This window comes from Rhodamnia argentea, chromosome 2, assembly GCF_020921035.1.
Source record: "Rhodamnia argentea isolate NSW1041297 chromosome 2, ASM2092103v1, whole genome shotgun sequence".
Taxonomy (NCBI): Eukaryota; Viridiplantae; Streptophyta; class Magnoliopsida; order Myrtales; family Myrtaceae; genus Rhodamnia; species Rhodamnia argentea.
In genome coordinates this window covers 30,969,233-30,996,651 of record NC_063151.1, presented here as the reverse complement: position 1 = coordinate 30,996,651, position 27,419 = coordinate 30,969,233, and the positions used below count along the sequence as shown (strand labels likewise).

The following is a 27,419-nucleotide window of genomic DNA, read 5'->3' as shown; positions in this document are numbered from 1 at the left end:
CTTCGACATTTTCGTAAATCTAATGAGATATAAATTGTTTTCTGAGGAAAATATAGACTTAGTCTCTTTTTTTGGTTGGAAGACTTTAGTCTTTCACAAAGCATTTTAGTGAATATGCGCAACCAATCTTCCTCACAAAAACGACCGGGCCTAGCTGGGTGGGCTTTGGACCCAAGAAGAGAAAAGCTTGCCCTAGATAATGACAGAGTCGACCCAAATGCTGCGATTGGGCTTTTGCTTTAGACACTCTGAAATCGGTGATTCGGCCACACCCAACTCAAATTTAGTGATCTCTTATGATTGCATTTTGCTCCTAAGACTAGGTAGCTGAATTCATGGACTTCCCATTACTTTTGAAATGAAATAATTGCGCAGAGAGAAAATTATAGGTCGTGTAATTTAATTGATGAATAATCCATTTTAGTCCAGACAAAACATGCCTTAGTATATTTGACAAAAAAAAAAAAAACATTTCTTGGTATTAGACCTATCAAAAGGGGTTAATATACTCATTTCGTATAGTTATATTCAACAATTTGGTCATAAGGTTTAAACATAATATGAGTATTAAATGAGTTGTAAATGGGTTGTAAATGGGTTTACAACTAACTTAACCTCGAACCACCTCTTTAACTCTCTCTTCTTTTTCTTTCGTCTTCACTCAATCTCGCGCTAACTCACTTTGCACTCTAACCTTAGTTTGGGTATTATATGAGTTTTCCTAGATTGAGTTATGGAATTTTATTAGGAATATACTTTGGGTTGGATATGGGGTTACGAGATTTGTCTTGAATGGAAATGGGTATATTTTTAGGTCAGATTATTTTCAATCCGACCCGATCCATTCGTTTAGTTGATAGATCTACTTAGTATATAGATTATAAAATCCACTGCCCATTAATTAGTTGTTACATGCGTCCTGCATTATTATTTAGGATGGCGATTTACGTGTCGAACCTAGAAAAAGAATCACATCATTGCAGGCGTAGCACGTACAGACCACGTTCACGAAGTGAACTCATAGAAAAGAACGAATGCAAACACTACAAGACACGAGAAACGAAGACCTTTTACATGCGAAGAGCAAAACATGGAGGATGGCATTGCCTTCTTTGTCTGTGTTGGAGTTGGCCAAAACAAGCAAAAACAAGCAAAAACATCTGCGCAAGAAGAAGGTCAACCCCCCAGGGGTGAAAAGGCAGAGATAGAGCGAAGCTTGAAAAACAGAGATTTGCTGCATAATCTTTCCCTCGCAGGCACAAGCAGATTCACGTTTCAGAGGGACAGAGAGAGGGAGAGGGATGTTATTCTGCATCTTTTTCCGACATATGAACGTGAAATATCTCCAAGGACTCAGAGTCTTTGACCAAGAAAATACATGTCCAAAAAGTGCCGCAGAGTCAAAAAGAACCATCATCAGAAGAGAAGAATTTGCAGACTGGGCACATGTTCAGCCGCCAAGAGCTCACTTTGGCTCGTCCTCTCTTGGGACAGAGACTCAGAGATTGATCTGGAGAATGGTATACATGTGTATCTTTCCTTACTACTTGAGCCTTTGACACATGCATATTGAGAATGTTATATCTGCTCGTTGATTATTCATCGGCACATACATAAATCCAATGACAAAAGAGCTGAAGTATGCCGAGAAAGGAATGGTCAAAACCCACTAAACCCCATCTCTGGCATAAGTCAACTTACATGGTTTTAGCTTTTGCTCGTTCGTGTGTTTGCGTTGGTAGGGTTTGTACGGAAAAGCCTTATCAGAGCACAGATTGGAGTCAGTTTTGCATGAAACGATTGTGGCTCAAAAGACACCAACCTGGAAAGCAAACACCGGGATGCATGTTGTGTGCAAAATACAGCGCAACTGTGGATGAGCATGCATGCATGTGTGTGAAGGTGAAGTTCATAAAGAAGAAAACTGAAAAGCACAGCACAAGGAACGAGGCTGCTTCTTACTCGCAGATAGCAAACATGGAGGAGGGGTATAGCTCTCTTCTCTGCGTCGGAGTCAAACGGGAACAATGCAAGCAGGAACTGCAGAAGTTAGAAAGGATTCAGGTGAAAGTAGAGAAACCCTAATTTTCTCAAGGTCAACCCAGATGAAAATGGGAAACTCTCGCGTATTCGGACATGACGGATCGAGTCTAACCTTGTTTGCAACGGATCGAGTCTAGATGATAATTTGCTCTTCATTTGAAAATTAGTGCTGAGTCTGCTGGCCCTGTAGTCACGGCATAATGGAACTTTAGTGCCTTTTATGGAACACGGGCATGATACTTACGTAAAAAAAAAAAAAAAAAAAATTTCTCATCAAAAAATCATAAAAAAAATCTTGGATCTATTGCAATTGTATAAATTCATTTTTAAACCTTTTTTTTTTTTGCCATTTGAGTTCTAAAACTTTTGCAATTGTGCCAATTCAATCCACTTGCCCGATCGGCGTTGACATAGCGTCGCTAGCACTAACTTGGACAATTTTTAGTAATACTTTTAATATTTTTCTGAAAATTTTAGTAATCTTTTTCTATCTTTTTTTCTTTTCTTTTTATTTGTTAGGGCTAGCTGGAGGTTGTCGGCCGCCGGCTAGATCCGATACCAGATTAAATAAAAAAATTGAAAATTATTACATTCTTACTAGAAATTATCTATGTCATCGTCGGCCAATCAAATTGACTGAATTGGCATAATTACAAAAATTTTAGGATTGAATTGACAGGCAAAAAAAGTTTAAGGCTAAATTGGCACAATTGCAATAGGTTCATGACTTTTTTGGTAATTGCCTCCTTTCTCATCGCTACCGAACCTAATCCTATTCCCTTAATCGAAACTATTTTTGTCATAAATAGATTTTCAACGTGAACCTCACAAATCTTAAATAATATACCCATTCATTCTTTGGTTGGTACCAAAGACACTGTCTAAACCTCGGGTTATATTTCATTCTTTGGTTGGTACTGTGTACGAATGAAACGTGAATATAAATATTGCTCGATTTCATAAATTCTCACCTTGTGTGTATTATTACAGATGATACCAAGCCAATTTCGACTGGATTGGTCAAATGAAACGTGATAACGTTAATTCGAGTTAATATGAATAAGATATAAAAAAAAAAAATCGAATGAAACGTGACAACATTTACCTCGTTATGACACATGCGGTGGCCCTCTCTAGATTTGTTCTTTGCTGAGGTGGTCGACCGAGGCATCACGGTAGTTGGTACGCACGTTAAATGGGGTCATTGTTTAAAGGGAATCCCAAATAAAAAGAAAAAGCAATGTGATTATCAAAAGACAAAAATTTAAGTGAATAATATTTAAAAAAAATAAACGATTCATGATTAATTCATCTATAACTTTTAAAATAATAAATATAGTTCTTCATTCTAGAACGACTTGATTTGACAAAATAGGACGATGAGCCATTTAAATACATAACGATTTCCTTATTAGTCTCGAAATATTTTGAGTGTTTTTTCATCTCTAAAGTTTAACAAATCTTTCTAATGACATTAATAATCTTATTTTAGCTAGTGATAATATGTGTCTATTTATTGTGATTTATATTTCGATTTTTAGTATCCTCTAAAATCATTCATTTCCTTATGTTATTTTCCTTTTTCCATATTTAAGAAACCTCACTCAGTGGGATTTTCTCAAATCCCACAAAGCTAGGCTTTTTAATTCTAATTTTTTTCAAGGAAATTGGTTAAATAAGTTAAAGGATTTCCCTTAAAAAAAAAATTGAGGTGGAAAAGTCACCGTTTCATTTTTTTGAAACATCACAACATTTGTTGCCTCTAGGGGTGTGCATGGTTCGGGCCGGTTCGTTCCCGCTATGGAATTGGGGATAGGATTGATAGTCCCAATCTCCAAATTTTCGGGACCGGGGACCAAACCCAGATCGGTGGTCCGGTACTAGTGGGACCACTAATACCGGTTGCTTATAAAAATCTAACTCTTGGATGTAAACTAACGATTTTCAATCTCAACCATCAAACTTAATAAAACATACACACGACTATTGTACAATCATCGCATGAGTACTTATAACCCCAAAATAATGAGAAATGACTAAATTAGGATGGAGATGAGGAGGGGAAGCGGCGAGAGGAGTGATGAGTCGACGACGCTAGTTGCTGCGATAGGTCTCGCTAGTTGCGGCGAGAAGTGAGAAGTGCTATGACGCCGATGAACGAGATGCGGGACGGTGAGAGGAGCAACCAGAGAGGGGAAGGCGAGAGGAGCGAGCGCTAAGCGTAGCCGTGTTGCGAAGGTGAAATGCGAGCGTCGAGCAAGAGGAGAGGAGAGTGTCGAGTAGAAGATGGGAAAATTAGGATAACTAATTCTTCAAAAAAATTTATATTTTTTTCAAATTATATATATTCCGAGCTGTTTGGTCCAGGAGGCCTGGTTCCTTCTCATCTATCGGATCGCCCGGTCACCGGTCCCATTTACCGGGGCCGGGGACCGTACCACCCCTTTTAAGGATCAGACCAACTTGATCGATCCGATCTAGTCTAGTTTGCTCAATCCCGATTGGTTCCACATTTTATGAGTATCCAATAGAGATTGATTAACATTGCATTTGAACCGATCTTTATTTTCTCACATTTCAATCGGATTCGGAAACATCTTGTCGATCTCAAACTTTCAAAATGGAAAATGAGTAAAAATGGCGCTTCATTTACCTTTTCCGAAACACACCGTGAAGATAGGCAGAGACTCTCATTGTCTGTCTGTCTGATATGTCTACACGCGGCTGTCTCTTCAGAATGGTGAAGCCGCCGATGGAAGCCGAGGTTTGTCATCTTCCGATGACTGAGCATTAAATGGAATGGGAGTGACTACTACTACAATCTCTCCATCTTCCCACTTTCCATCATTGCCCAGATCTCTTACCCTTTTACGTGAAACCTAACACCCTGCAGAGAACTAGACTTTTCACTTCACCCCTCTCTCTCATATGCCCATCGCCATCATCATCATCGACCCCTCGAGCTCTGCTCCATCACCAACTTGGAACTTCTGTCCCGACTCTGTTTCTCTTTCGGCTTTTCCCCACTTGAAAAAAAGGACGAGGAGGAAAAGTTGACATAAACTCCATAAACCCTAGTTCCCCCAACCCCAGCGCAGTGGGAAAGAAAGAGCTGTTCAGAAAAAGGAACGAGGAGAGAAGATTGTGACCTTTTCGCAGCATGGGCCAGAAACCCAGCGAGGCTTGTTCTCTTCTCTCCAGAACATCGGAAGGAGATGGTAGACCCCGTTTGAATCCGATGGCCGAGCCTTACACGCCACCTCAGCTCGCTCCCCAGAAGGTCCAGCAGCACCACCACCTGTTTCCACCTCCGCGCCTGGTGTTCGCAAGCTGGGGGCTTCCTTCGCCTGTTCATTATTATCTGAACCCTCAACGCCGCATGACGTTCTGCACTCGACCCATCAGACACGGTGAGCATGCGACCCCGAGGAAGCCCTGCCTAGTCTCCGGTGGTGATCTTGGGAAGAATCTCGGGAAAACGGAGGTTCCAAGAGCACCCTTTTGCAAGGAGAGGAGGAGAGGCGGTGTTCGGAGCTTTGTGCCTCCTCGGTCGATGAGAGAGAGACAGAGGCACGGGAACCTGATCACGGCCTCCTGCGGAGAGCGAAAATGGGTTCAGAGGCAACACGACAGCAGCGACGAGAACAAACATGGTCACGATGGAGCTGTGCTTGGTAAGGCTTGCGTTGTTGCGGAGAATGCGAAGAGCGACGATGTTACTCGCAATGATCCGAAGGTTGTACTCAACGGAAGCACGACGGTCATGATTCGGAACATCCCTAATCAGTTCAAGTGCGTTCCCTTGTGTTCTTGCTCTCTAAACAAGTTTTAGTACGTTTTTCTTCTGATTTCTTTTCCTCACTTCCGCTGGAATTTCTTTCATTTCGTGGCTACTAATGTCGAAACGCAGAAGTGGGAAATGGAAGGTCGTTACTGTCGGTTTGACTTCCGAAGTTCCACACCTGAACGCTCTGCGATTTAGTTGAGCATTTATTGCTCTACATGCAGCGGACATGTATATTTCCTCGCGTGAAACCATAAACCATCATTCTCCACCGTTTGTTTCTGATTTTTGCTTGTTTTGATCATGCTTTTGCCATCTGTTTCATGTCTGATTTAGGAGAAAAGATTTGCTGTACATACTGGACAAGCACTGCGAGGAAGCGAATGCCATGGCGGATTCGGCGGAGGACCAGTCCGAGTACGACTTCGTCTACCTTCCGGTGGACTTCAAGTAACGAGCTCGATCTTTGGCCTTTGATTTTGCTGTTTGTTTTTAGTGCTTCGCAATACGGATTGTTGGTTTATCTTTTGCTTTGCTCGGGTTCGCTGTTCGATTCGTCATTTGATACTCCATTGATAGATTTTGACTTTGATGGTGATCAGGACTAAGGCCAACAAGGGTTATGCCTTCGTGAACTTCACGAACCTGACCGGGGCGTCGGGGATGTACCGGGCTTACCACAACTTCAGGTGGGAGTGTCTCCCAATCAAGAACTTGAACTTCAGGAGCAGGAAAGTGTGCGAAATTAGCCCCGCAAAGATTCAGGTGAAGCTTTCGTGGACGCCATCTTTCATTTTCACATGAGTTTGAACGGATGGTCATGGAGTCTCTGCCTGTTGTTACTATTTGTTCCACGGTGGTATTTGTTTTGCATATTGTGATAGGCGTGTTATAATCCTTGAAATTAAGGGCTCGTCCCGAAAATCAAAAGAGAGCTTAAATTATCCCCAGAGAAGTCGATATGGCTTCCGGGGCATTCGAAGAACCTGTTTATCTAGATTTTGTTTATGTCAATTTTAGTCTTTATTGTGTTATGATCTATATTTGAAAGTGATGCATTTGTTTATAGGGCAAGGTAGCGTTGGAGGGCAGCTTAAAGAACAGGACCTTCCCATGTAGGGAGTACCAGCCGGTGGTCACCACTGAAACGCCACGCGATGGCCGCCAGAAGAACGGTATGCTCGTCGTCATCGGGAAATGTCCAGGTGCAGCTTCGGCACAAGAAACTGGAGCCAAAGCTCCCGCAGTGTCCGTGAACCAGGTTGACAGATAGGTGGAGGCATTTTCGGTTTACCACATAACGGAGTTGAGCGTTCTCCTTCCCGTGTTTTCATTCTCTCCCCGGAGGAAACATGAGACGAAGTCCGGGGTGAATTGGAAACACATGGACTCGGGAACTTTTCCTTTGTGTTTTGCTGTCTTGTCTCTTTTTTTAAGGAAGATACGATGCATCGTTTGTTCTACTTGGGTTCATGAAAGAGGTGTTTGTAACATACCTATATTTGGGGCGTTCCGGTATAACTGGTTCTCCTTAAGTTTAGACAGGCTGTACATTTGCCTGTTCTTAATCAGGCATTATCACCGTTATACTTCTGTTTGTTTTGCTTTGCTTGATCGATGCTCTCTTGTGTCCTGAACGAGTAAAACCTCTCGCCTTGGCCCGGTCTCTTATCTCCACTGTTGATTGCCGGTGCTCAGGATGTTGATTCTGCATGATCATCAGCGGAGATTAATGGATTCATGTGGACCTGGGTCTAGTAAAGAATGCCCCATTGTGATAGTTGTGCTGCTTGGGTCTCGTACGGTTGAGGCTCGAGTTGTGTTGCCGAAGCTTTGTGCCTTCGGTCAATTGAGTTCAATGCTGTGGATTCGTATTCATTCGGATTAACCATATTTCGATCGGCTTTCTGTGGCTTAGCCACCTTATCATCGTGATTGCTCTCTTTCTTTCTGGAGGTTGGATGTGATCTCATTTGGTAGTTGGTTTTGTCGATGATCGTCAAATTTGAACGAGCTATCATGGGATACAAGTGATTCGATGTGAAGAAGACTAGGAGATCAGACCATTCGTGAAGTTATCTGGAATTGGAGCAGACATAGACCCCATGGTCTGTGTTAATCTAACTACCCGGACTCAAGATGGATTCAATTCGTGATCACTAGCAATGCCTCTCGTACGAGACTCGCATGCTTTGAGTTAGGGGTCAAATGCTAGTTTTAGCGACACATGACGGATTGGCGAAGGAAATCCCTGCCAATCTTCTCCGCGGTAAGGCTGCGAAGACCAACGGGACTCGCTTAAAGTAGCACAAGATATCCTCCAGGAACCAAATGAGTTGTCATGAAGAAAGTAATGGGTTACTAAAGTGAATCCTGATGAAGACATGACCAAAAGTCGAGAGAAAGAGAGGTGATTTGGACAGCGTAAATGCTCGACCAATTGCAAAACAAATGGCGACGTTAATACACTACCAACAATCGACTCCACAAGGTCAACGAGGTTGCTGACGGACACAAAGAAAGATCGACAGGGACAAAGAAGGAGGTACATGAAATGAACAAGCGAAACCGAGAATGCAGAAACGACGGTCAGAAATCATCTAAAAGGAACATTCGGAGTGCAGCTAATGCAGTATGTATGCAGAACATGCCGCTGAACCAAGGTATCATCCGACTCACCTTCAAGATCCCACTTCCCCAAACTCATGTTTGCAGCAAACACAGAAACTACATTTGTCGGAACCAGATATCAGCGTCTCCCGATTATGCAGTCTGCGATTTCAAAACTTGAGCACGATGATGCAACACCTCCAGTTTTTACAACTACAATTCGTTATACTGAAGAATCGTGTTTCGGACATTGGCAAAAACAAGTTAATGATTATGCAGAAAAGGACTTGCTCCTCAAAGTATAGAAACCGACAAAGCTCAGACATTGTGGAAGTAAATTTCGTTAGCTTAAATACTTCTCCTGCACAACAATGAATAGAGTTCAAAGTCGAGTTTTCATTTCAGCAATCATCACAGGTAAACGAACCGGTTAAATTTGTCTAACGAGGGGCTTTCTTCTTCCCTGCAATTGCGACGCGCTTGCCCTTCAGTGTCCGGCAATTGTTCTTGGTGTGCTGTCCTCTGCAAGGCAGCCCCTGGATGTGCCTCATGCCTCTGTAGCACTGGATTTCCTTCAATCTCCTTATGTTGAGCGCATTGAACCGCCTCTGCATCACCAAAACACGAAAAAGGACGCTAAGGAGGATAACATTGGGAGATCTGAGGGAATAATGCAAAAGGAGGGCAGACTACCAAATCGCCTTCGATCATGTACTTGGAAACCTCATCACGAAGCGTGCTGAGCTCTTCCTCCGATAAATCCTTGGTGATCTTGTTCTCCATGCTGAGGTCGCAAAGTATTTGGCGAGCTCGGGTTCGGCCTACGCCGTGGATGTATTGGAGAGAGTACTCGATACGCTTGTTATTTGGAATTTCCACACCTCCGACACGGGCGCATCGGATGCTTAGGCCCTGGAGCCACAGATGAAAGACGAAACAGCCTGAACGACACCTTTCCACAAGAGAGTGATAACATCTGTTTCGCTATCCAGAAATGCGGGAGAGCAAAAGCACAACAACAGTAGGCGAATCTTCTACTCAAGCATATCGAGACAAAACAAAAACCTGTGAACCCATCCAGTTCATTCAATGAAGCGCAATGCAGATGAAATTCTAGGTATTGATAGCGCGCTAAGCTCGCGTTCCAACCAATTATACGATCCTAACTCGCTTAAGTTGTGAGAAACAAGCATTGACAAAAAGAAAGGGAATGTGAACTAAAGTACGCCTCTCCGTTTGTTTCGCAAAAAATAAATAATTTTAAACATAATTTCCTAAAATTATTCACTTGTATCGCTTTTCATTATCGACAATAATATACGTCTAAATAATTTTGTGCATAATAAAACTATTTTTCCTAAGCACTATTTTCAAATATTTATTTTTCTGCCCACCCTAAGTCAGTATGTCCTTAATGCATCAGCTCTTCCGATGTTCTGCAAATTATTTGGGGACCCATACAGCATATCGACCTTCAAACGAGCTTCGTGAAATCCTCCCGTTAGCTTAATTCAAAGATAATCATCAGAAAATGAATCCAATAGAACGCTGGAATGTTCATATTCCAGTCGATTCTTCAGGAATTTAACGAAACCGCGTGCGAAGAATCCCGAAGCTAAAGCCCGCAAGAGAACACGACGAGAACCACACCCATCACCCCCCCAACCCCGCCCAAACAAAGAAAAGAAGGCAGAAGAGAAAAGGAGAAAAGGGAAATTACCTTGGGAGGGGTAGCGACGGGAAAAGAGAGAGTGGAGAAGGGAGAGACGGAGCTTCCTCCGCGGTTGCAGATGAGAGAGAGCGACGGTGCGACGGGGGTCGCCAGCGTCTGTGCCATCTTCTTCTTCTTCTTCTTCTTCGGCGCAGTGAGCTTTCAGAGTTTGAGATAAGAGACAGGCCTCTGTTAGCTTTTCTCTCTTTCGATTTTAAAGAAAAATAAAAAAAAAGGAAGGCACTGAACAGGCCCAGTGACGTCGAGAAGAGAACAAGGCCTTATCGGCCCATAAAGTTACTGGATCTGGATCCGGGCAAGATTGCGGATTATGGGGTTTCTCGAAAATATGGGTTCGGGTCAGCTTTGAGCCCAAAGAGGTTTCTTGTTTTCTTTTCTTTAATATGTGTAGTTCTGAGCCCAAAAAGGTTTCCTAGTTTTCTTTTCTTCAATTTGTATAATTGAGCCTCATTAGTCAAATTGCTCTCTTAAATTTTTGGGACTCGAGAACGGTCTCGACCTAATGGGTCTAACGCGACACTGTGCCACATTTAATACAAGCCGTGTTTGGTAGCCCGGATATGACTTAGGATATAATATAAGCATATCCTACGTAAATTTCTTTCCCATGGGACATCGACAGAAATGTTACGCTGATATTTTGAATTGACAAGCGGAATTTAATTAAGTGTCGGTAAGCAACTAATTGGTTCGAATAATCCAGCTAGGTCTAGACCTATTTGTTTCTGCTACGCTAGCTGTAGACAAGTACATGGGTGAGAGTGTACATAACGAAAATAGGACGGGTTTAGGGTTTAGAAACAAGAACATGCAAAAGAAGTCCAGGGTTCGAGATAAAGGCCTCTATTATGCAAAAGAACACACTTCTTTATCTTAATTTCCTTTAAAAAAAAAGTTTGACGGAAGAGCCAACAGGCAGAATCAATGCCCCTCATCTGTAGAGAACCGGGGTTTCGCTAATCTCTAGGGCCACTGGAAAAATATCCGATTATACATAGAAAAGCAATCAGCCACTTGCAACGGATGCGCCCTACGACCATTACCCCTTTACCTTTCTTTTGGCCAACTTGTGATCACCGCTCAGCCAAGTCCACCTAAGCACCATTTCTTGAAGAAAGCTTTCAGCGAGCTTGGAGCCATCTTCAACCCCATCCGGTATAAACTAGCTGGTCAGTTAGAGTTACCTTCTTCAAGGCACCCCATCAAGTCCTTGAGCTGCCGGCAATATCAGAAGTTGAATCAGTCATAGTTCGAATAGCCAATCGTTAAATAATAGAAGCATCGAGATTCTACCTCTTCTTCCAATTGCTGAATCTTATCATTTTTTGCTCTCAAAGCATTTCTTTCCCTGTGCAAACAAAAGCCAACACAAACTAGAATACATACATACTTCTTTTTCGGGTCAAAGAATACAGACATACTGTAAGCATGCCACTTTATGCCAATTAATCAGGAACAAGAGTCGAGGGAATTTTCATGCTTCTCAAAAAGAAATATGCATGCAGCTAAACTTTCTCACTTCTATATCACCCGGAAAATTAACTTCTTTTAAAAACAGCATCCTCAATACCATCCCAGCAATTTGTTGAAGGATTTGCAATGCTTACATAAGAGCTCGAGTCAAGAATGCAAAAGGAGAGAATTCTTCGGGTAGAAGATTGAAGCTATTTGTTTCGATGCTGAACTCTCTTTTGGTTAGACAAATTTCAGAGGCTGTGTCTGTTACCCATAGCCAAGGCATTCTACTGATTGTTTAACACGAAATCGAGTCTTCATAAACAAACCTTGAGAAAGCTACAGTAAATGAAAAGGCAATTAATACTGTTGTGGTGAAAAAGATCTGCACAACCCTGTCTAGGTATCATAGAATTGACCCTTAAAACCTGAGTGAATACTTTAGCTTCCATCTAACTAACATGCTTGCTATTGTGCTTAATGCTAAACTACTCATACAACATACCTCTCTTCAGCCTCTAGAAGCTTTGCTTTCCATATCTCCTGATTTGCCATAAGATTCTCGTTGAGCTACATGAAAAATCAGAGCCAATTTCAGTGGAAAAGATGAAATAGATACATAACAAGATATCTATCAGCATGTCCTTAAATCTGAACTTACTTCTTCAAGAAATTTCTTCTCTTTGACACACTTGTCCAGCTTCGCCTGTTTTTTCTGCACTTTACTATTAGTGGCCAAAGCCATCTCAACAGCTTCAGAAATTTCCCTTTCAGTCTCTTCTTCAAATTCTTGAAGCAAAGTCTCGTAATACTACAACCATAAAAGAAGAATAACTTATCGAATATTTCTTTCGAAGTAATTGAATCAATATACTCAGAACCCACTCGATAAATCCATCAGAAAAAAAAAGTTCTAAAACGGACACTCACTAATTTCTGGTTCTCAAGTTGAGTGGCAAGCAAATCGTCATACTCCTTAACAATCTGTGTACAAAGTTGAAACAAAATGCATTCAATTGCCTGAGAAGCAAGCGAAACATCAAAAGAAAACATTGAAGCAGAGTCTAGAAATCATTACAACTTCCACTTTGCTACTAAGAAGAGCTTCATTGAGTCCAAAGTCGGCACATTTGCAACTTCCACAACCATCTCTAGAGTGAATACAGTGGGAATTCAACTCAACTAATTTCCCATCAGTTTTGGATTGGATAAGCCGATGCACATAGTTGTCACCGGCATAATCCCAAACACGTTGAGTTTCCAACTCAAGAGAATAACAGTGCTGTGTTTCTTTCCAGTGTACTGTGGCATGTCCTCCCTTATACCTGATCAATGGTCGTGTTAGGCCTTCATGCTTTATGGAGAAAAAATATGGAATTGACTGAATGCAAAAGAAAATTATAATATTTAACTGAACAGTTCATTACCTTCCACATCCAACAAAACCACATATAACACACATCCAAAGATTCTCTGATGTTTGACACACAAAACATATTGACTTCTCTGGTTGTTGCTGGCAATAGCGACAGACCTAAAACAGATTAAATCCATTAAATGTTTTCTTCTCAAGAAGACCCCAAATATGCTTCAAAACTAGTACCTTCAATCCATTGTAATAACCTCCCCAATAACTCTGAACAAAATCACCAAGCTAACAGTTTTAAGAGAAAAACAAATAAATAACTTACTGGACAAGAAGAATCACTCCATTTCGAAATACAAGAAATATGAAAAGAATGGTTGCAGATGGTCGTCAGAATGCCACTCGTGTCCTGGTCTAACCTCTCTGCAAAATTATCCACGTAATAGCATGTTGGTTTTAAAGATGACCAAACAACTTGATTTGAATGAGAAGCATTCCCTAGTGACTTGACAAGAAAAGTTGCGGTCCAAACTGAGCACTGTTAAAGACAAGAAAGACTGAAAGGAGGTATAAATAATAGTACAAGCACAAAATTCTTAAGTCAGATCATATGTTTGCTAAGTGGAGCATCTCTAAAAGATAGGAGTCAGGACTTCACAAGACAGGGTCCCAAGACAGTAAAAAAAGAGGGGAGGAAGTAAAAAAGATAGGCGAAGCTAAACTACTTAAATCACATTCAGTGAAGAGCCTCAAAGAGAAAAGTGTAGCTAATCAAAATAATAAAAATCAAGACATGTGATACAGCTTAGAGTCTGCTGCGTCAGGAATACTTCCGGGTACAAGCACCAAATCTACTTTGAAAACCCATAATTCTTACTCCGAAGCTTAGAACCTAAAGCCAATCACTCATACCATTAATGCATGGAAAGTTCAGGTAAGCAAAAGACATCACTCGAGAGAAATGACAAACATACCTAGACAGACTGGACATGATGGCTGCTCACTTATGTTCGCTGGAGAAGTCTGTGGATGCTCAACTGAACCTTTATAACCAGTGTACTGTATATCTACGGTGAAACGAATACGGCAAGCCTCTACCTACATAAAGCATGTTGTATAAAAGTCTTAGGGAAATGTTAAATGGAATAATTTAACATAAAGAGGGGAAAAAAAGAGTACTTAACGAGAACAACATACTTCAAGAGAATTAAAACGCCTTCCGTTAAAGTAAAGGTAGAAGTTATCTGTAGTATCCTGCCCATCCATACGTATCAAGATACTGTATTGGTCTTCCATCCCATCATTCCTAAGCACCAACAAGACATTAGAACAATATATACGATTAACAAGCACAAGCAAAGTCAATCAATTGAAAATGGAGCAAAAGAGTCCTAGATTGAACCTGACAATTCGCATCTCCAGTATATGATGAATAAATGAAGCACAGAACTGGCAAAAGTCGGCATATGTCATGTGATCAGGCACCCCGAACACACAAACTAGAGGCTGTCGTCCAACCTGGACAAAAAGCACAACAATGTTATACCGACACATCTCGCCAACAAGTCTGACACTACTCATTTGTCCAATTGACTTGTAGAGCAAAACATTCCTTGTTCAATTAACTCGCAGAGAACGACAGAGCAAAAAATTGCACTAAAGAAAAGTAAAGCCCACAAAAGCGGGCATTGCACTAAATATGCTAACAACACCAATCCACCACCACAACTCAAGCAGAAACTCAAACTCCTATGCAATCATCGAGGGCAAGCTCAATCCACAGTTCCTATATCAGCACAACTTCCCCAACAGAATCATGGAACTAAGCAAACGAAGACACATTCAGAATCATTCCATGCAACAAATCTTAGAATATTTCAAATGATCCGAGCTCGTAGAGAATGCCTGGATTACCGGGAGATCGGGAGAGGAGGAGGAGACGGCATCATCGGGGAAGAGGTGCATGACGCCGCAAGTCTCTTCGATCCTAGGGTTCCCGGAGGAGAAACGAAAGGCCTGAGTCATGCCACCACCGAGGGAGGAGGACGTTGAGGCAGGATCAGCGGCGGGGACCGGGAGGGAAGGCGGAAGGAAGCTTTCCTCTTGTGATGTACCGGCAGCAGCTGAGTTCGTCGATGATGACATGATCGGTTACTTGTGTGGGAAGACAAGTTTGGCATTTATATCTTCTTCCTATTTTAACCTAATAAAGCCACAGAGGAAACTTCAAAAAAGAAAATCGTACTGTTAAAGATTATAAAGCTAAATATGAAATAATTTCATGGCATATATAAAATCGTTCTACACATATATCGTTCTACACAAATGCTTAGTGATTGCGTTGAATGTTTCTCGCTCTTGCGAAGTATTTGGCGAGCTCGGGTTCAGCCTATGCCGTGGATGTATTGGAGAGAGTACTCGACATGCTAATTATTCAGGATTTCCGCACCTCCAACACGAGTGCATCGGATGCTTAGGCCTTGGAGCTACAGATGAAACATGAAACCAGCCTGAATGACACCTTTCCACAAGAGGGTGATAGCATCTGTTTCGCTATCCAGAAATGCGAGAGAGCAAAAGAACAAGAACACAAGGCCAATCTTCCGCTCAAGCATATCGAAACAAAACAAATACCTGTAACCCCATCCAATTCATACAATCGAAGCGCAATGTACTCAAAATTTTAAGTAAGGTTAGCGCCCTAAGCTCACATTGCAACCAAGTATACGATCCTAATCTCGCTTAAGCTGTGAGAAACCAGCTCTGACGAAAGAAAGGAATTTAGACTAAAATAAGTCGGCACGTCGCTAATGCATCAGCCCTTCCCTGTTTTAGAAATTATTCAGAGAACTTCGTGAAACCCTCCCGTTAGCTTAATTCAAAGACGATCATTAGAAAATGAATCCCATGGAAGGCTGGAATGTTCATGTTTCAGTCGATCCTTCAGGGATTTGAACGAATATGAAACCGAGCGCGAAGAATTCCAAAGCTAAAGCCCGCAAGAGAGCACGACGAGAACAACCCCTCAGCAAAGAAAAGAAGGCAGAAGAGAAAAGGAGAAAAGGAAAATTACCCAGGGAGGGGTGGCGATGGGGAAAGAGAGAGTGGAGAAGGGAGAGACGGAGCTTCCTCCGCGGTTGCAGATGAGATAGAGCGGCGGTGCGACGGGCGTCGCCAGCGTCTGTGCCATCTTCTTCTTCTTCGGCCGAGCTTTCTGAGCTTGAAATAGGAGGCCGCTAGCTTGCTTTTATGTCTCTCGATTTTTAAAAAGAAAAAACGAAAGGGAAAAAATGAGGGCACTGACTACAGGCCCAGTGACGTTAAGAAGAAAACGAGGCCTTATCGGCCCATGAAGTTACTGGATCTGGATCCGGGTTATGGGGTTTCCTGAAAATATGGGTTCGGGCCAGGTTTGAGCCCAAAAAGGTTTCTGTTTTTTTTTTTTTAATAACTTATATGGTTGAGTCACACTAATCACATTGCTCTTTTACATCTTGGGGACTTAAGAATGGTCTCGGGCCAATGAGTCTGACACAGCGGGTATGCCACATTTAATACAGGGCTTGTGTGGTAGCCCGGATATGACTTAGGATATGATACAAGAGTATCCTACACGAATTAATTCGTGAATTTTTCACACCAATCCCATGGGACTAAGCATCGACAAAAGTGTTCCGCTGATATTTTATTTGGCAAGCAGGTTTTTATAAGTCCGGTAAGCAAGCAGCTAATGGTTTCTAATAATCCAGCTAGGCCTAAACCTATTTGCTTTCGATACGCTAGTTATATGCGAGCACATGGGTGAGTGCTTGTTATGTATGCTCCTGTCCATTTTTATTTTTCGCCATAACGAGTCATTGTACCGTGTTATAGGTATTTTAGACAGCAAATTTGGGTACGACAGTAGAAGTTCTTGATCCGACGGCGAGGAGCGCGAATTGCCATCCTCTGGCCGGAGTCGCAATCTCTCGCATCCAACGGCGAAGGCAAGACGCGGAGATTTTGTCGTGCATCGGATCAAAGGTGCCCGGAAACACCCATCCAAAGTACGGCCACTGTTTGGGCGGCTCTCAAGGCATCCATGGTTTTTCCACAAGCGTGCTGCTTGAAAGTCCGCCTGAATTCATGATGCTTTACTGCTTTTAATCTTCCTGTGTGCTTAGTCAAACTCACGTGCCTTCTAGTTTTATGGACGAGGACGATGCAGGCTGGAAATTAGGAAGGCCCTTTGCATTTTTGTGCTTTGACTTGTAAAAGAACGTGATCCAGCTGGACCAGAAACTTCATCATCTGATTAAGACGAGGGAAGCAGCATGCAATGAATCAAATCGATGGACGCATGATAACATTATGAATTCAAGATTTATTTATTTTGCGAAAAAAAGTGATTTCAGGAAATTTCCTTTAAAATGATAGCTTGTATCGCTCGGTATGATTAGTTAACGGAGGTAAAAGTGTAAAAAAAAAATTGAAAATTACTAAATTATCATTAAATGTCCACGTCAATGTTAGTCGTACCATGTAGGCCAGCCGACGTCCACATTAGCAATACCCAACCAAAATTAGCCGGAGTGACTGAATTGGCTTTAGGTCAAAATATTTAGGATTAAATTGACACAATTAAAAAGTGTGTGATGAAATTGGCACCAATACAATAGGTTTAGGATTTTTCCGACACTCCACCCAGAATGTTTCAATCATGAAAAACAATTTATGCCTGCACATTTTCTTAGTTTGTTATTTTTGCAAGCGATAAATCAATTGTTTCAAGGAAAATGTTTTCCAAGTTGTCGGTTTTCTAGACATGGTAGTCCTCAAAACCAATCGGGCTTTATTTCCGCTATCTGATGATACAGGAAAACATTGACAAACGGCGGTCGCATCAATGAGCTCATCTTTAGCGATTTGAACAAATGGCTGATGATATTGCTGCATTTTCAAATTTATGTAGTTACATAAACTTAAGTCAAAATTGAAAAATTCGCAATGGTTTTAGGGATATGAAAGTAGAATCGATTGACAATATGCAAGGCCTTTTCCCTTCCGTCTTTTTTTTTTTTTTTTCATGCTATTCCTTTAATTAGGAATTGGGCCGAAATTCTAAACAAAGACTGATGATGCATGATTATCTCTATCGAAATAGAATTTCCCCTTGCTTCTTATGTAATCAATATTTCGCCTTCCCTTTCATCTTTCAATGATATATATATATATATGCCAAAACCCAAGGATAACGGCCGATGTAGTTAACTAGTAACTACTAATTTTATGCGTCGAGAGGGATATTAATATTAGGAAGCTACTAGCTTAACAAGTTGATAGTATTATCGGTTATTTCTGACTACGCGATCTCAAATCAAGAAATGCTTCACACAAAACACGTCGTGATGGTGTGTGGATCTACATTTGAGATTGTACCGTCCCTAACCAAGTTGGTATTTTTGCGTTGGGAAAGCATTTCCCATAATATTATTCCTTTTGCATTGTCCTCCAGTTGACCAAGTTGGCATTTTTGCTACCTTGATACTGTCGATATCATACTCTTTCCAAGTTAACAAAAGCCATGGGCAGATTGAGGGGGCTGTTAGAAGGGCCGCCCGTGAACCCCATAATGATTTATGTACTTGCCTCTGATGAGTTATCTTGGATTCACATTGTGATGCATGCACAGTAAATATGATTTATCTTGTCTGTAAGGCTTATTATTATTTTTTTTTTGGTCCAATTGTAAGGCTTATTTATTTTGCGAAAAATGTGACATTTTTGGAAAATGTTTCCCAAAAAATCATTTCTCAGGAAAATAAAAATATTTTTCGATATTTGACTGAAATCCGAAAATGAACCGAAAAATATTTTTCATCGTTTCATAAAGAAAATTTTATTTGATTTTATGCATCATCGTTTTGTCGAAATTGTTGATGTGGACCCAACCTTCTTACGTGGCATAGTCGGCACTAACATTGATAATTTGTTGTAATTCTTTATTAAATTTCCAGATTTTTTCATAATTTTTTATTTTTGACTTTCTTTCTTCCTCTACCGGTCGGCGCTAACATGGATAATCTTTTTAATTTTATTTTTAAATTTCCAAATCTTTGTCATTATTCTTTATTTTAAATTTTAAATTTTTTCCTTTCCTTTCTTTTTTTCTTTTCTTTTTCCTTACGCGAGTGACCGACCATAGGCGAAGGACGAACCTCGCTAGCCTCGGGCGAGCTCAACCTCGCCTATGGTCGTTCGCCAACTGCCTCCATAGTCGGTGACCAACAGATGAAATAAAAAGAAAAGAAAAGAAAAGATCAAAGATTTTTTAAGAATTCAAAAATAAAGATAAAAATTAAAAAATAATTAATAATTAAAAAAAAAAAAAAAGTGAAGAAGTGTGGGGAGAAAAGAGGAGGGAAACTGATTTCCTCTTTTCAAATAGAGGAAATTATTTCTTGAACTTTTGAGGTACTTTTTTCATTGGTAGAAAATGTTTTTCTTTACTAATTTTTTTTTTCTAGAAATCAAATGCCGAAAGATCCAAAAAATATTTCCTGAAATATTTTCGTGAAACAACCTGAGCCTAAGTAAATGCCGATAACTCCCGCATCTCTTGTACCATCATGATCGATGCTTCTCAAGGACGTTTTTTGGCAACTACCTAAAATTGTTCAGTCCAATCCATAACATGCTCGCTACATATATTTACCTCGACAAATGATCGAATTGTTCCTTCCAAAATTTCTATGTTAAAATGGAAATCTATTTGTAATTTAAATTACTATAAAGGGCAATTAGAGGGGAAAAGTACACTAGAAGTGCTATAACTTTTGTACGACGTTCACTTAAGTGTCATAACTTTCAAAATATTTACTTAAGTGTCATAACTTTCAAAAATCGTTCACTTGAGTGCCATGTTGACGTGGATGCTGGAAAAGCGGACGTAGCATGTCGGAAAAATTACCGTAGCACTCAAGTGAACGATTTTTAAAAGTTATGGCACTTAAGTAAACGTTTTGAAAATTATGGCGCTCAAGTGAACGCCGTACGTAAGTTATGGCACTTCTAATGTACTTTTTCCCAATTAGAGTATACAAAAAATAGAACTGCGATCTCATCAACTGGAAATAGTAAAATAGTTTAACCAACCATATGAAAGCACGATGGATCGCTAGTAAATAAAATAAATTAGAGTTCATGTTGGGGTTTATCAAGAGGCTAATGATTAGTTTACATGTGTGAGGAAAAGCCTCACCTTTTGAATTAGTTTTTGGGATGAGAGATGTTTAAGATTACCAAACACTAGTATCAAAGGCAGGTTATCAAACACTCGGAGAGGATTATTGCTGCTCTGACCTAAGCTCGATGTATAAAGGTGAGATTGTTGGGGTTTATCTCGGTTGGTCATGGAAGTGATTGGTAGTCGGTTTATGAGTGTGAAGGCAAATCTCATCATTTGAACTAACATTTGGGATGAAAGATGCCCAAAACCATCCAATAGTTCAATTTGAATTTTGCAAGTAAAGTGTCATGGCCGTGTTTTGAGTGATCGGGAGCATCCCGAATTCGAAAATTAAATCGTAAATCCAACATTAATGGTTCATTTTTTATAGCCACTTGGCAAGTAAACATGTTGCAATCCGACCATCGAATCTTTTTTCAATTAGTGCATCTTTTAATTATTAGAATAAGCCTTCCACAGCTAATGGCAGAGTGACTCCAGCTAATGCACTTGTGAATTAACCTAGTATCCGCCCTGTCTCTTTCGTATTCATTTCCAATCCCTTCGGAATAGTTTATTGCATATTACACCTACCAACTAACATGTATTTAATTATTTAGCCATCTCCCTATTCCTTTTCCCTGAAAAAAGGGTGATGAGACTTTCAGCAACCATGACGTGACCGGTAGAGAGAAGATGGATTAAGCATTCTCGGGGTCAAGGTGACGTCTTAGAAGAGACCTCGGGACATGTCTTTATCTTTTGAATATTCCTTAGTCCAAGGAGACGGGCTTAAGGTTAATCCTTTGGAGACGTGAGGGACTTGGTATCGTCGATTCCGTGGGCGAGGGGAAGGTTTGACTAGTGGCATATGTACGTCGTATTAATAGTAAAAGGAGAGAAAAGACAGAGGAAAAAGGAGATGATCGAATGAATGATTAAGGTTTGCGCGCGGCGATGAAACGACCCTTACCATGCACCAAGCAGCAAAAGAGAGAGAGAGAGAGAGAGAGAGAGCGCAAGAGGCCAAGCCATGCACGTGGTTTCTTTCTTGCGCCCCTGGCTCGCTGCAAAAGGTGGCGTCCCTCCTCTTCCGACGCGGCGGTAGTCGTCCCCTACTCGTCCCCCAACTCTGGATGTGTGGTGATCCATTATTTGTGCTGTGGAAGCCCCTCGTTCTCTCTGTCGAATCTCGACCACTCCGTTCATGCGAGCTGTTCCAACACTGGAAATCGCCGGTTTTATTTGGCGTCTATCGATCAACTCGATTCACCTAATCCAAAGTCGTGGCCCGTCGAGAGCTTCGTCGCCAGAAACATAAAGCACCGGTCAGATAGATCCGTGAGATTCAATTCCCGATAGTTTTAGTAAATAATACGATGCGCAAATCGTGGGGTCCTCCAAATCTAGTTTACTTTTTAAGGTAAATGACAATGTCGAATTGGCAGGCGACCGTCCCTTCTTTGAACCCTTTAAAGGATTTTAAAATCTAGGAAGTACAAGACGTGATTACTGAGGACATGGGATTAGGAAACCGTAATAGAGGGACCGTTAGGGAAAATGACAGTCCAATATACAAGAAATAACTTTAAAAAAACCGTAAAATTGAGTTACGCAACTAGAACAAAGTCGACTGAAAATAATCACTATACAGAGGAAATGTAAATAACCTAATTGGTCCCGGCCACAAATATGACCCCGCAGATTTTGTCCTTTGTTTTTGGGAAATGCTTCCATGACATTACTGTCAGGGACGATACAATTTTAACAGTAAATTTATACACTATCACTGTTTGTTTTGTACGAAACACTCATTGATTGGGAGATCCAATGGTCCTAACTGTTAGGCTAGCCGTTTTTTTTTTTTTTCCTATAACTTACATAAATTCATCACCGAATATAATATTAAAAAAACGAAAGGTAAAGGTCATTTAAAAGGGCCGCAAAGTAAAAGAACCGTCACTTGGACACTCATCTTATTATTTCTCACAATAATACATAGGACGCATACAAGAGATGAACCCACAAATAGCACGTGGTAGAATATAACGCTAGTATATTTACGTTCTTTCAACAATCTCTCTCTACATATGTATACACCTCTGCCTCTCCTAAAACAATAGCAATGAATTCTTGACTTCGTAATTCATCTTCTCCAAGTTGGGCTGCACTGCGAACTGAATCATCGGTGGCGGGCCGCAGGCCAGCGCCAGTGTGTCCTCCGATCCTTCGGGGACGTGCTCTCTCAAAACACCATCGGTAACGAACCCAGTGCTGTACTGCCAACCTTCTCGAATCGACTCTTGGACCACGTGCCACACCTTCAACCGGTCGTGCTTCTTCGACCACCCGTCAAGCTCTTCCCTCAAAAGAATATCGTCCTCGGTCCGGTTTGCGTAGACGACGTACATCTCGGTCTCGTCCTCAGGGTCCTTCAAGATCGCTTGGATCACTTGATAAATCGGAGTTATGCCCGTCCCGCCGGCCAGCATGGCCAGCTTCTTGGCAAACTTGGGCTTGCCATGCACTAAGAAGTTGCCACGTCCGGTGTATTCAATGTGCCCTAACGGACCCTTCACGTCAAGGAACGAGCCTAAGGGGAGTGACTCCAAATATTGTGACATTAGCCCACCATTAGGAAATTTCGGGTGCTCGTTCTTGAAGTAGATTTTGACCACGAGCTCGAAGTAGCCGACCTCGTCCACTCCACTCGTCGGCGTGTACGCCCTCATGCAGAGCTTGCCCTCGATGGTGGCACATAGGAATATGTGCTTCCCCACGGGCAACCCAAGCACCTGGTCCTCGGACGGGAGAGAAAACCGGAATATGCGGACGTTGTGCGAGATGGCCGTCTTCTCGACTAGTTTGCACCGGATTTTCTCGCGCGGGACGAGGGCAACGGGGCGAGAGGGCGCAATTTCCTTGATTGGGGCCAGGTGGGTGAAGTTCGAGGACCCGTGCGTGGAGTTGTTCGGTGAGGACATGGTGGAGTCAGATGTGTAGCCGGTGGTTATCAGCTCACCGATGCGGTATTCCTCGAGGAGCTTCTTGGCCTTGTCAGAGTGGATGGCGTCAAACTCCTCGGTGCAGTCGGTACCGGCATTGATGAGGATGCTGTCAGTGCCGCCGGGGTGGTCCTTCAAGAACCTCGTGCAATCGTAGACGTGGCCGTGGACGATGATCCACGCCGAGTCAGCCGAGTTGTGCTTCTTGACCTCAGACTCGGAGATCATATTCGCGGCAGTGTTCATGAAGGGCGAAGAGACGCTCTTCTTCAGGGTTTGGTCGGCCGACTGCTCGAGGTGCTTCTCCCGGGCCATCCAACCGCCGGATTGGTTTCCCGGTTGGATTGGGTGCTCGAAGACAATCCCGATCTCGCCCTTGTGCGGTCGGCACACGTTGGTCTTCACTCGGAACCAGCAATTGTTCATCATACCCTGTTTCCAGCAAAGATCCATGAGAATTCTTGTCCGTTGAGACCAAGCCAACACGGACCAACCCACCTGTCCCTATCTGAATATATCTTATGTACGGTCCCGTTCAAATTACTAGGGAAAGCGAGACAACTTTTAAAGAGGCAAACCTAGAAAAAATTCACAAGTTAATTAAGTCCTTAAACGCACCATGACGTTCCAAATGAGCTTCTCGGGTTGGGTGTTGAGGGACTCGTCCCAGGCGCGGACGGCGATCTCCTTGGCCCCGACCAGGTCCAGCAGCTCCACCTCGAGCGACCAGAAGCACCAGCACCAGTACTTGCCGTACCTGCTCGGCTTCTCCGGGTGGTCCAGCGCGCACACCTGCCACGTGTCGCCGCCGTCCATCGTCACCTCCACACGTGTCACCTTCTTCCCTCCTCCTACACACAAGTCCAATTTGACAAAGATGTCCGACGTCAAACCCCAGATATTTTCCTCGTGTGTACCATATTTCTTGTCATCCTTTTACTTCTCTCCAACGAAACCAAAAACAAAACTTTATTTACATGTGAATCCGAACCCCATAATTATTTCAGTCATGCTAAACAGCTAACCGACAGTTTTTTTCAAAATAAGATAAAATAAAAATCCGCCGAGTAATCACTTTTTGAAGTCATGGTGCAAGGTTGTGCCTAGTACCGAAAATTATCTCGTGCTTTACGAATCATATAGAACAAATTCTTCTGAATCGTTGATCATGCGAGCTCCTGATCTCTATATACAAAGATGACTTAACAACCATGATACATCGAATGCGGATGGACCTAGATCGGGACCTCATTGGACAGCACCCATCTTTGCACGCATCAAAGATCGATTTTTGTACTCATGCGAGGGAAATAGCTAGAGAGAGAGAGAGAGTGCAAACAAAAGGTTTCTGTCAAGCCTAGTGACCGAGAAATTATTCCAGAAGGCTCACCGGAGTATGCGTAGCCCCTCAACGTGTAGGGCCTCTGAGTCGTCCACGAGTTGATGGGCAATACCTCCTCATGGCCCGGCGTGGTTATCACCGAGTTGATGTTCAGCTCGTTTATGATGTACTCCGGCTTGTACCACCATGCTGTCCAAACGACAAAAAAAAAATGAACACAAAAAAACCCACCACATCCTCAAACTCTCCACAAACTCGTGACCAAAACGATTAATTAAATCAAAGAATTTGTCTTTAAAAATTACCACGACTTTTAACCTCGATATCGGAAAGAGACCAACTGATACAAAGCCAAAGGTGGATCACAATCCCAACGTCCAAATCGAAACTACTATTTATAAACCCCACCAACCGCAATGGAAACGAAGACTATCGAGAGAATGAATAGACCTCCCCAGAAATTGACTTTGATTAACACACAAACTGAATTTTCTAGAGAGAATAATCGTTCTCTCCCACGTATTTTCAGCTATTGCGTCATAATAAATAAATGAACAAATAAATAAGAAGAGATTCCCTGTCTATCTCGTCAAGCAAATAGTTTAATCTATTCCCCCGTAGAATCATTTTTAGAGATGTTGGAGCTAAGATTGGAAGCATCGTGGCGGATCTCAACACCGTACCTTCGGCATTGGCGAGCTCGGCGTCCACGCGAGAAGGAAGGACCCTATTATCCTTGTAGTGGTAGTAGCTCTCCGACTCCTGCGTCGTTACCATAATCCGCCTCACCCACTTGACCATCCGCCCGCCGATGAACCCCGGGATCACCATCCGCACCGGGAACCCATGGTCCGGCGACAAGACCTCCCCGTTCTGCATGTACGCTAAGATGATGTCCCGGGAGGGGTCCATCGCAACCTCCCTCCGCAAGCTCGTCCCGTACTTGGACCCGCCGCCTCCGGGGAGGTCCTCCGCCCCCTCGAAGCACACATTGAGGGCCCCGCCCCGGCGGCCCATGATCCCGCACCGCCGCAGCACGTCGCGGAGCGGGACCCCCCGCCAAACCGAGGTGGATACCCCGGCGGGGCCCCAGTTGAACCCGACGGTCTGCTTCACCATGTTCTGCTCCTTGCGGCGGTTGCCCGCGCACACAAGGGTGACCGGGAACTCGCGGCTCGCGAACTCGGTCACCAGCTGGTCCATGGTGAACCGGGCGGGACGCTTCACGAGGCCGGTGACCTCCACGGTCCAGTCCTGCCACGAGGCGCGGGGGACGGGACCGTGGTTGCGGACGTAGTGGAGCGGGACCGGGGTGATGAAGCCGTGGTGCATGAGCCGGGCCAGCGGCGGCTCGGCGTTGAAGGGGTGCTTCCCAGTGAGGCGGACCATAGTGGGGTTGCGCTCGATCCAGCGGTCCGCCGTGCCCTCGTCCCGCGGGTCGCGGACGGAGGACTCGACCTCGGCGTTGCCCTTCTTGATGAGCTCCTTGTAGGCGGTCCCCTCCTCCGCCTCGCTGTCCTCGTCCTCGCTAGACGAGTCGGCGAAGTGGGCAGGCTTGGTCGGCGGGAAGTTGCGGGCCCTGATGGGGGAGTCGGGCCGGTGGGTCGGGCCGGGCTTGAAGGTGCGGACAACGACGCCGTTCATGGAGGGCTCGAGGTGGGAATACTGGCGATTGTCGACTGAAGCCGCCATTGGAGTGACTTTTTTTGGATGAGTTGACGTGAGAGATCCTTGTGAATTTTTCCTCTCCTATCACAAAAGCGCTTCTTAATTTTTCCCCAGGGTAGAGCCGATTTCCTCTCTATGGCCCGAGCCTTCGAGGAAGGCTAGGGGTGGAGAATATATAGGCCTCGCCGCAGGAGGAGCAATCGTGCAAGTAGACGACCGAACCCCCCACCACTTCTGTCGGGTCCCACCTGACGTCATATATGTGTGAGACGAAGGGTGGCCTCCTCGTTTTCCTTCATTTTAGAGAGGTGGTGCGTTCATTATGAACCGCGTGATCTCGGCCAGGAGAAAAGTTACTGCACGAGTCTGGTTTTGGTAGATTTATTAAGTTGATGGGATAATTTTACTTGATCTCTTAATACGTTGACACAATATTTATGTACTTAATTTCTATTCAGTTAATACGTCGATAAATATCGCATTAATATCTCGCACGAGTGTGCATGAAAACTACGTTATATTTTAAAATTATGTTTAATGAGTGGAGCAGCAAAGCCGACTCGAGTGGTGGATGTGGATCAAGAGCGGAGGGCCGCTTGGCAAGAGCCGCACATAAAGAAGGAAGGATAGGCGGAGAATAATGCCATGTCACTATTCGTCTTCTTCTTCTTCTGCTGTCTTTTTAAAATATGTTGTTAAAGCCAAAGTGTTTGCCAGTGGAGCATGCTCCCGGCTTGGCCAAAATTGGATAGCTTTAGGTGAAATCTCATTTCACCTACAAATAACATTTTGACTTTTGAATAGTACCCATGACTTCGTCATATAATTATAATATTTACATAAGCTGACATTGAATTGACAACTTTAGCCGGTGCATGATGCTATTTCGACTCAAAGCAAGAGGCGAGGAGGTTTTCGTTTCTTTTTTTCTCAGAGTCTTTCTTTTGCTAACAAACCCTTCACCAACAGTATGATTGGTTCATACGTTAGCTTAGTCTAACTAGGAAAAGGAAAAGGACCCGATGTCGTAGAATCACCAAGGGCAAGGATAAACTATCGATGAGATTCATAATTGCCTTACTTATACATCATTGGTATTTCCGTTCAGGAAGGATGTACACAACGACTAAAGTCTTTTATCTCTTTGTGGGAGAACAAGTTAGCCTCTCTTTCAACAAAATGAAGTATACCGTTCTCTTAATCACAA

The 27,419-nt window shown here is 42.8% G+C and overlaps 4 protein-coding genes across 5 annotated transcripts; 1 reads left to right on the top strand and 3 right to left on the bottom strand.

Annotated features, from left to right (window-relative positions):
- The first annotated feature begins 4,958 nt into the window (after positions 1-4,958).
- Positions 4,959-7,593, top strand: LOC115736251 (protein terminal ear1-like). The gene is made up of 4 exons (XM_030667853.2): positions 4,959-5,835; positions 6,164-6,277; positions 6,430-6,592; positions 6,897-7,593. Exons 1-4 carry the CDS (start codon positions 5,204-5,206, stop codon positions 7,098-7,100), a joined length of 1,113 nt encoding a protein of 370 aa, XP_030523713.1. The 5' UTR covers positions 4,959-5,203; the 3' UTR covers positions 7,101-7,593.
- A 1,167-nt stretch (positions 7,594-8,760) lies between these two features.
- On the bottom strand, positions 8,761-10,340 carry LOC115737141 (30S ribosomal protein S13, chloroplastic). The gene is made up of 3 exons (XM_030669135.2): positions 10,158-10,340; positions 9,131-9,355; positions 8,761-9,045 (listed from the first exon to the last, which is right to left on the bottom strand). Exons 1-3 carry the CDS (start codon positions 10,272-10,274, stop codon positions 8,878-8,880), a joined length of 510 nt encoding a protein of 169 aa, XP_030524995.1. The 5' UTR covers positions 10,275-10,340; the 3' UTR covers positions 8,761-8,877.
- Positions 10,341-11,093: 753 nt separating this feature from the next.
- On the bottom strand, positions 11,094-16,219 carry LOC115737121 (BRAP2 RING ZnF UBP domain-containing protein 2-like). Of its 2 annotated transcripts, none has more exons than XM_030669121.2 (13): positions 16,064-16,219; positions 14,905-15,214; positions 14,393-14,508; positions 14,188-14,296; positions 13,965-14,088; positions 13,316-13,413; positions 13,052-13,158; positions 12,703-12,949; positions 12,555-12,608; positions 12,286-12,435; positions 12,130-12,194; positions 11,463-11,517; positions 11,094-11,384 (listed from the first exon to the last, which is right to left on the bottom strand). In XM_030669121.2, exons 2-13 carry the CDS (start codon positions 15,133-15,135, stop codon positions 11,340-11,342), a joined length of 1,401 nt encoding a protein of 466 aa, XP_030524981.1. In that variant the 5' UTR covers positions 15,136-15,214; positions 16,064-16,219; the 3' UTR covers positions 11,094-11,339. The 2 variants fall into 2 exon arrangements, with proteins under 2 accessions (XP_030524981.1, XP_030524971.1); XM_030669111.2 differs by having other exon boundaries at positions 14,905-15,193.
- A 5,926-nt stretch (positions 16,220-22,145) lies between these two features.
- LOC115740125 (nitrate reductase [NADH]) lies at positions 22,146-26,268 on the bottom strand. The gene is made up of 4 exons (XM_030673558.2): positions 25,228-26,268; positions 24,593-24,733; positions 23,821-24,053; positions 22,146-23,634 (listed from the first exon to the last, which is right to left on the bottom strand). The coding sequence occupies exons 1-4, from the start codon at positions 26,234-26,236 to the stop codon at positions 22,309-22,311; spliced, it is 2,709 nt and encodes a 902-aa protein (XP_030529418.1). The 5' UTR covers positions 26,237-26,268; the 3' UTR covers positions 22,146-22,308.
- Positions 26,269-27,419: the final 1,151 nt, after the last annotated feature.

Coding starts and splice junctions, on each gene's coding strand:
- LOC115736251 (XM_030667853.2), top strand. CDS start 5,204: ATGGGCCAGAAACCCAGCGAGGCTTGTTCTCTTCTCTCCAGAACATCG. Junction 6,278..6,429: donor TACCTTCCGGTGGACTTCAA/GTAACGAGCTCG, acceptor GATGGTGATCAG/GACTAAGGCCAACAAGGGTT. Junction 6,593..6,896: donor TTAGCCCCGCAAAGATTCAG/GTGAAGCTTTCG, acceptor ATTTGTTTATAG/GGCAAGGTAGCGTTGGAGGG.
- LOC115737141 (XM_030669135.2), bottom strand. CDS start 10,274: ATGGCACAGACGCTGGCGACCCCCGTCGCACCGTCGCTCTCTCTCATC. Junction 9,356..10,157: donor CCGTCGCTACCCCTCCCAAG/GTAATTTCCCTT, acceptor TTTCATCTGTGG/CTCCAGGGCCTAAGCATCCG. Junction 9,046..9,130: donor ACATGATCGAAGGCGATTTG/GTAGTCTGCCCT, acceptor TTGGTGATGCAG/AGGCGGTTCAATGCGCTCAA.
- LOC115737121 (XM_030669121.2), bottom strand. CDS start 15,135: ATGTCATCATCGACGAACTCAGCTGCTGCCGGTACATCACAAGAGGAA. Junction 14,509..14,904: donor CCTCCTCTCCCGATCTCCCG/GTAATCCAGGCA, acceptor CTTTTTGTCCAG/GTTGGACGACAGCCTCTAGT. Junction 12,950..13,051: donor GGTTTTGTTGGATGTGGAAG/GTAATGAACTGT, acceptor ACCATTGATCAG/GTATAAGGGAGGACATGCCA.
- LOC115740125 (XM_030673558.2), bottom strand. CDS start 26,236: ATGGCGGCTTCAGTCGACAATCGCCAGTATTCCCACCTCGAGCCCTCC. Junction 24,054..24,592: donor GAGGGGCTACGCATACTCCG/GTGAGCCTTCTG, acceptor ACTTGTGTGTAG/GAGGAGGGAAGAAGGTGACA. Junction 23,635..23,820: donor AGCTCATTTGGAACGTCATG/GTGCGTTTAAGG, acceptor TGCTGGAAACAG/GGTATGATGAACAATTGCTG.